Raw genomic sequence first — 8,341 nt, 5'->3', positions numbered from 1 at the left:
CAGTGAGGCTGCTGCAGAAAGTCCCAGGCCTAGAGGAGCTTCGCTGTGGGCCTTTCCTCTGAGGGTGACAATCTTTCAGCACCCCATCTCTCTCCTCCCTAGCATTTTATTGAGAATAGGTAGGAGGAGGAGAGTTTTTGGGTCGGTAAGTGAAAAACTACTCATCTGAGGCCCATGCTCATTATAAGCAGAGGTTCTCAGCCTTGACAGAACTTGTGCTTCCCATCCAAAACATTTTGTTAACACTCTTTGCTGTCCCAAAATCACATTCATAGGTAAAATAATCTGCTTACACATACAACAAAGAGTGTCCGATTCTAGGATTCTAGCATGAAAGAAAAGTTAAAGTTATTTAAAATAAATTTCCTTTATTTTAATATGTAAATGCCTGTGTGCAACTACATAAGAATCCAGACAGACATAGTAACCACGCCCATGACAGCTACAGAGGCAGGCTGACACAGGAGTGCGATGTCAGAGTCTCAGATCCCTAGAGCAGCATTTCTGTCATGAAGTGACATTCTGAAACAGTGACAACTTGTGGTAAAGTCTCAAACAAAGCAAGGAATAACCTTCAGCAACTGGAAAATTGAGAGCATAATAAAATCCCGCAAATTGCAAAAGAATCTTCTGTATTCATATGTAAAGTGGAAGAAGGTTCTAGCTTAAAAAATAAGGTATTCATGGAATGAATGTGCAGTGGCTCATTTGAAAGTCACGAAGGGTGCGGCTGCAGGATGGCTCATTGTTGCTTGGGAACGCCGATGCATTGCAGGGCATGCAGCGGCCTTGGCTCTGCCCGCGAAATGTGTGTAGTACCCACCTCCGATAATTATTTTAACAATCAAAAGCACCCCCACAAAATTTTAAATATCCCCTATGGGCAGTTCTAGACCTCTTGAGAATCATTGCACCAGATCTCCCTAAATGCTCAGTGAAGGCCCAGGAGATGGTGGGCTGGGAGAACATAAAAAAATCCTAATGAGACCAGTGTTGGCCATGTAATTGGTAGCCCAGAAGCCCCTGCAGTAATGGGGTTGATACAGTCAAGCCTGGGTGCCCTGCCTGGGCGGCTGGGTGCTCTGTCACCATCAATCACTCTCATGTTTCCTTATTCACACCCTACAAAGAACGTTTGTTAATTCTCTCTTTGCTCTTTTTTATTCATCAGCTAGTTGTTGTTATGGAACGGGGGCGGAGAGGGGGGGAGGCCCCAAATTGAATTTATTTATTAACAAATTGTGTATTTATTCTTACGTGTTTAAACTTCAGTCGCCTTCAAAGTACTCTCCATTTGATGCAATACACCTATTGAGACTTTTTTTCTCACTGCTCAAAACAGTTTTTGAACTCATCAATTTTGGTGTTTTTTAGTGCTTCTGCCATTTTTTGTTTTACCTCTTCCACATCAGCAAAACGTTTCCCTTTGAGGACTTTTTTTCATCCAGAGAAACAAACAAAGTCGCTTGGGGTGGGGGGAGATCGGGTGAATAGGGAGGGTGGGACACAGGGAGCATGCCGTTTTGGGTGAAAAACTGCTGAACACTCAGCATGGTGTGGGCCGCTGTGCTCATAAATCACCTATCATAAAATGGGCAAGGTTTTGAAAGTCTTCAAAGAAATTTCACTGAAGCCAGCCTCTCACAACAACACCGGCTAGTACACTGACACAGGTGGCTTCCTAGAACACTAACCTAGCAGGGAAGCCTGTACTACAAGGGACCCACCTGCCAGAAGATAATTCCAGTTTTTGGGAGGGTTCCCCCCTTGTATATCTGGCCAAGGCTCATCCAGCTCCTCGCTTTGAAGTTTTAACCAGGATACCTTACAGAAATAATGCGGCACCAGGTGATTTTCACTGTGAGCTCATTGTAAGACTAACCTTCTCTTCTTAGATTAACATAAATGATAAACACTGAATCTCTCTGTATTTTTTTTCATTAAAATTATTGGAGTGACATCGGTTAATGAAATTATATAGATTCCAGGTATACAATTCTGTAGCACATCCTCTGTATATGGTATTGTGGGCTCACCAGCACAAGCCTCCTTCCATCACCATTCATCCCTGCTTTACCCTCTTCAACCTCTCCCAACCCCCTTTTCCCTCTGGTAATCACCATACTGTTATCTGTGTCCATGTTTTTTTTTTCCCCTTGCTTAATTCCTTCACATTTTCCACTCAGCCCACCAACCTCCTTCCCCTCTGACAGCTGTCTGTTCTCTGTATCTATGAATCTGTTTCTACTTTGTCTGTTAACTTATTTTGTTCATTAGATTCCACATATGAGTGAAATCATATGGTACTTGTCTTTCTCTGGTTGGCTCATTTCACTTAGCAAACACTCTCCAGATTTGTCCATGCTGTCACAAAGTGTAAGATTTCCTTCTTTTTTGTGGCCAAATAGTATTCTATTGTGTAAAGGTACCACAGCTTTTTTATCCACTCAGCTACTGATGGACACTTGGGCTGCTTCCAATCTTGACTTTTATAAATAACATTCTAATGAGCATAGTAGTACATATATTCTTTCAAATTAGTGTTTTGGGTTTCTTCAGATAAATTCCCAGAAGTGGAATCACTGGGTCATAAGTCAGTTCCACTTCTAATTTTTTTTCTAGATGTGTACTTTAATAAATATAAAGTATATAAACAATTAGGTAAGCTTGTGGAAAAGCTGACCAAGATACATAAATTATGAGATATAATTGTCCATCTAAATTTTCTATGTAGGTTTTTTTTGTTTACAGAAATATTTATTAAAGTTGTTTAGTGTACAATTTCTCGTTTGTCATTTCCGAAGTCCTTTATTGTAAAGACTGTTCTTTTGTCTGATGACAAAGAGCAGCCAGTGTCAGTGATTATTCTGGACCCCCACATTGGATAAATTCGATTTCTTCTTGAGACATAGGTCTCCTTCTATATTTCTGAGGTAAGGTTTTTATTATTTCTGCAGTGTCTGGTGGACCCTGATGCACCAGCCAATCTGGCGATTCACTTCCTTTAAAATGCTGTGAAATTGAAGAAGAGTGAGATGGTAATCCTGAGGATCTCAAAACTTCTGATACAGTGAGTTTAGGATGGTCTCTTCTGTTAGGGAACCTTATTAATGGAGTATGTGGCTTGATTACCTGAACGACCCTGATAGCAGACACCATCTTCCTGCCCATCATCTCCACTTCTAATCTTTAAAGGTAACTCCATACTGTTTTCCACAGAGGCTGCACCAATCTGCATTCCCACAAAGAGCGCATGAGAGTTCCCCTCTCTCCACATCCTCCCCAACACTGGTTGTTTATTTATTGATGAAAACCATTCTGACAGGTGTGAGGTGATATCTCATTGTAGTTTTAATTTGCATTTCGCTGATAATTAGTGATGTTGAGCATCTTTTCATATGTCTATTGGCTATCTGTATGTCCTCTTCAGAGAAGTGTCTATTCAAGTTCTTAGCCCATTTTTAATTGGATTATTTGGGGGTTTCTTAATGTTGAGTTGTACAAATTCTTTATAAATTTTAGGTATTAACCTCTTACCAAATATATCATTGGCTATTACGTTCTCCCATTCAGTGGGTTGTCTTTTGTTTATGTTCCTTTAACTGTGCAAAAACTTTAGTTTGATGTCGTCCCATTTGTTTATTTTTTTTCTTTTGTTTCCCTATCCCAAAGAGGTATGTCAGAAAAAAATATTGCCATGAGAAATGCCTGAGATTTTACTGTTTATGTTTTCTTCTGGGAGTTTTATGGTTTCAAGTCTAACATTTAAGTTTTTAATCCACTTTGAGTTTATTCTTGTGTATGGTGTAAAACAGTGGTCTAGTTTCTTTATTTTTCATGTATCTGTCCAATTTTCCCAACACTGTTTATTGAATAAAGTAACTTTATCCCATTGTATGATTCTTTCTTCCTTTGTCAAATATTAATTGACTGTGAAGGTGTGGATTTCTTTCTGGGCTCTCTATTCTGTCTCATTGATCTACATGTCTACTTTTATGTCAGTAACATGCTATTTTGATTAGTATGACCTTGTAGTATAGTTTGATATCAGGTAGCATGATTCCTCCAACTTTGTTCTTCTTTCTCAAGATTGCTATGGCTATTCAGGGTCTTCTGTGGTTCCATATAAATTTTTGGAATATTTGTTCTAGGTCTGTGAAATATGCCATTTATATCTTAATAAAAATAGTGTCGAATCTATAGATTGCTTTAGGTAGTATGGATATTTAATGATATTAATTCTTCCTATCCATGAACATGATATATGCTTGCACTCATTTCTTTCATTTTCATTTTGTTTTTTCAGTATCTTATAATTTTCTTAGTACAGCAACTTTACATCATTTGTTAAATTTATTACTAGGTATTTTATTTTTTGACGCAATTTAAATGGGAGTCATTTCTTGGTTTCCCTTTTTGATAGTTCATTATTGGTGCATAAAAATGTAACTGATTTCTGGACATTTATTTTATATTGTTACTTGACTAAATTCATTTATCAGTTCTAGCAGTTTTTGGTGGAATCTTTAGGGTTCTCTGTATACAGTATCATGCCATCTGCAAATAATGACATTTTTACTTCCTCCTTCCCAGTTGGGATGCCTTTTATTTTTTTCCTCTTGTCTGATTGCTGTGGCTAGGTCTTCTAGTGCTATGTTGAATAAGAGAGGTTAAAGTGGACATCCCTGTCTTGTTCATGATGTTAATGGGAACAGTTTTAGTTTTTGCCCCGTTGAGTATGATGTTGGCTTGGGTTTGTCATATGTGACCTTTATTATGTTGAGGTATATTTCCTGTATTTCCATTTTGCTGAGAGTTTTATAAATGGGTGTTGGGTTGACATGATTATGTGATTTTTATCCTTCATTCTGTTTATATGGTGTATCACTTTTATTGATTTGAGGATATTGTACCAATCTTGCATCCTTTGAATAAAGCCCACTTGATCATGGTGTATGATCTTTTAAATGTTTTGCTGGATCCAGTTTGCTAATATTTTGTTGAGTATTTTAGCATCTATGTTCAGCAGGGATATTGACCTATAATTTTATTTTTTTTGTGGTGTCCTTAGTTTGAATTAGGATAATGCTGGCCTTGTAAAAGGAGCTCGAGAGTCTTCTCTCCTCTTGAACTTTTTGCAAGTCTTAAAAGGAGAGGTCATTAGTTCTTCTTTGAGTGTTTGGTAAAATTCACCTGTGAAGCGATTTGGCACAGAGCTCTTGTTTGTTGGGAGTTTTTGGATTATTGCTTCAATTTCATTAGTTGTAATCTGTCCACTCAGATTATCTGATTCTTCCTGATTCAGTTTTGGAAGACTGTATGTTTCTATAAATTTATCTGTTTCATCCAGATTGTCTAATTTGTTGACGTGTAATTGTTGATAATATTTCCTTACAATACTTTGTATATCTTTGGTGTCAGTTGTTACTTTGTTTTAAATTTTAAATTTATTTATTTGTGTTTTTTCTTTCCTTTTCTTTCTTTCTTTCTTTCTTTCTTTCTTTCTTTCTTTCTTTCTTTCTTTCTTTCTTTCTTTCTTTCTTTCTTTCTTTCTCTCTCTCTCCTTCCTTCCTTCCTTCCTTCCTTCCTTCCTTCCTTCCTTCCTTCCTTCCTTCCTTCCTCTCTCTCTCTTTCTTTTCCTTCCTTCCTTCCTTCCTTCCTTCCTTCCTTCCTTCCTTCCTTCCTTCCTTCCTTCCTTCCTTCCTTCCTTCCTTCCTTTCTTTCTTTCTTTCTTTCTTTCTTTCTTTCTTTCTTTCTTTCTTTCTTTCTCTTTCTTTCTTTCTTGTTAAATGTTTGTCAATCTTGTTTATCTTTTCCAAGAACCAGCTCTTAGTTCCACTGATGTTTTGTATTGTTTTTGTAGACTCTATTTAGTTTATTTCTGCTCTGATTTTTATTATTTACTTCTACTCACTTTGGGCTTTGTTTGTTGTTCTTTTTCAAATTCCTTTAAATGTAAAGTTAGAGTGTTTATTTGATTTTTTGTTTGTTTGTTTGTTTCTTGAGGTAGGTCTGTAATGCTATGAATTTCCTTTTTGGGTCTGCTTTCACTATGTCCCATAGATTTTGGGATGTGGTGTTCTTATTTTCATTTGTTTCATGGTATCTTTTGATTTCTTCCTTGATCTCATTGTTAATCCATTCACTATTTAGTAACATGTTATTTAGTCTTCATGTCTTTGTGTGTGTTTCAGTTTTTTTCTTATCATTGATATCTAGTTTCATTCCATTATGATCAGAGAAGATGCTTGATATTATTTCAATCTTCTTAAATTTGAGACTTGTTTTGTGTCCTAACATGTGATCTATCCTAGAAAATGTTCCATGTGCACTTGAAAAGAATGTATATTCTGTTACTTTGAGGTGAAATGCTCTGAGGGTATCAATTAAATCCATCTTCTCTAGTGTATCATTTAAGGCAACTGTTTCCTATTGATTTTCCTTCAGGAGGATCTATACATTGAAGTCACTGAGGTGTTAAAATCCCGTTCTATGAATGTATTTCTGTCATTATCTCCCTTGATGTCCATCAAGATTTACTTTACATATTTAGGTGCCCCTATGTCGGGTGCAGTAATGTTTAAAAAAGTTATATCCTCTTGTTGGATTGTTCCCCTTATCATGATGTATTGTCCTTCTTTGTCTCTTACTATAGTCTTGGTTTTAGTATATATTGTCGATATAAGTATTACTACCATAGCTTTTTTTCTTTTCCATTGGCATGAAATATCGTTTTCTATCCCTTTACTTTTAGTCTGGGTGTATATTTTGTTCTAAAAGTGGACTTCTTGAAGACAGCATATATATGGGTCCTTTTTTCTTATCCATTGGGTACCCTAGGTCTTTTTATTTATTTTTATTTTTTTATTTAAATACATTTGTCTCCATTTTCCTGCCACAACTTTCCCCTGACCCACCCACCCTCGCCTCCCACCCTCAATCCTTCCCCACTTTGGCTTTGTCCATGGTTCCTCTATACATATTCTTTGATTTCACCCTTCCCCTTCTTTTCCCCGTTACACCCTCCCTCCTTCCTTCTTGCTACTATCAGTTTGCTTTTTTTTTTTCAATGTTGCTGGTTATATTTTTCTCGCTTGTTTGTTTTGTTGATTAGGTTCCACTTATAAGTGAGATCATATGGTATTTGTCTTTTGCCGCCTGGCTTATTTTGCTTAGTATAATGCTCTCCAGTTCCATTCATGCTGCCATGAAGGGTAGTAGCTCTTTCTTTCTGCTGCATAGTATTCCATTGTGTAAATGTACCATAGTTTTTTGATCCAATCATTTACTGATGGGCACTTAGGTTGCCTCCAGCACTTGGCTATTGTAAATTGCACTGCTATGAACATTGGGGTGCATAGGTTCTTTTGAATTGGTGTTTTGGGATTCTTACGGTATAATCCCAGCAGTGGAATCACTGGGTCAAAAGGCAGTTCCATTTTTAGTTTTTTGAGGAACTTCCAAACTGTTTTCCACAGTGGCTACATCAGTCTGCATTCTCACCAACAGTGCACTACATACAGTTCCCTTTTCTCCACAACCACACCAGCACTTGTTGTTTGTTGATTTGTTTATGATGGTCATTCTGATTGATGTGAAGGGGTAGCTCATTGTCATTTTAATTTGCATTTCTCTGATGGCTAGTGATGCTGAGCATCCTTTGATTTGTGTCTGGGCCCTGTGTATGCCCTCCTTGGGAAGTGTCTGTTCAGGTCCTTTGCCCATTTTTTAATTGGATTGTTTATGTTACTGGAGTGGAGTCATGTGAGTTCTTTATATATTTTGGAGATCAAACCATGTCTGAGGTTTCATTGGCAAATATATTTTCCCATAAGGTTGGTTCCCTTAATTTTGTTGATGTTTTTCTCTAGTCATGCAGAAGCTTCTTATTTTGATGAGCATGACACCAGCACAGAAATAACCAGGTAGATCAATGAAATAAAATAAGCATTCTAGAAACAAATGCATATATCAGTCTAACAATGTAATATATGATTAAATTGATATTTCAAATCAATGGGGAAAATAAAGCTTATTCAACAAAATAAAGTTCATGGACCACTATTACTTGAAATAAAACAAATATAGAGCCTTATTTTACTTATTCTACAAAAAATATTCAGGTGAGTTAAAATCCAATGGTAAAATCTAAAGAGTTTTAGGAGAAAATACAAACTAATATTTTTTCTTATTTTCTTACCCTGAAGTAAAATATTCAAAGCCAGAAGCTATAAAGTAAAATATTGACAATATGACTATATTAAACATTTAAGACTATATAGTAATATACATATAAAAAAAGTTAAAGGACAAGTAATAGAAGAGGAAAGTATTTGCAGCA

General features: G+C 36.6%; 1 protein-coding gene across 1 annotated transcript; it reads right to left on the bottom strand.

Moving 5' to 3' along the window:
• Window positions 1-2,862: 2,862 nt before the first annotated feature.
• LOC129061701 (alpha-ketoglutarate dehydrogenase component 4-like) lies at window positions 2,863-3,174 on the bottom strand. Its single transcript, XM_054562421.1, has one exon. It carries the CDS (start codon window positions 3,172-3,174, stop codon window positions 2,863-2,865), a length of 312 nt encoding a protein of 103 aa, XP_054418396.1.
• Between the last annotated feature and the right edge of the window lie 5,167 nt (window positions 3,175-8,341).

The sequence above is a fragment of the Pteronotus mesoamericanus genome, unplaced genomic scaffold (genome assembly GCF_021234165.1).
Source record: "Pteronotus mesoamericanus isolate MK-2021 breed Mesoamerican mustached bat unplaced genomic scaffold, CSHL_Meso_final scaffold_651, whole genome shotgun sequence".
Taxonomy (NCBI): domain Eukaryota; kingdom Metazoa; phylum Chordata; class Mammalia; order Chiroptera; family Mormoopidae; genus Pteronotus; species Pteronotus mesoamericanus.
Note: the sequence above shows the minus strand (reverse complement) of the source record. Positions and strands in the feature narration are given on the sequence as shown.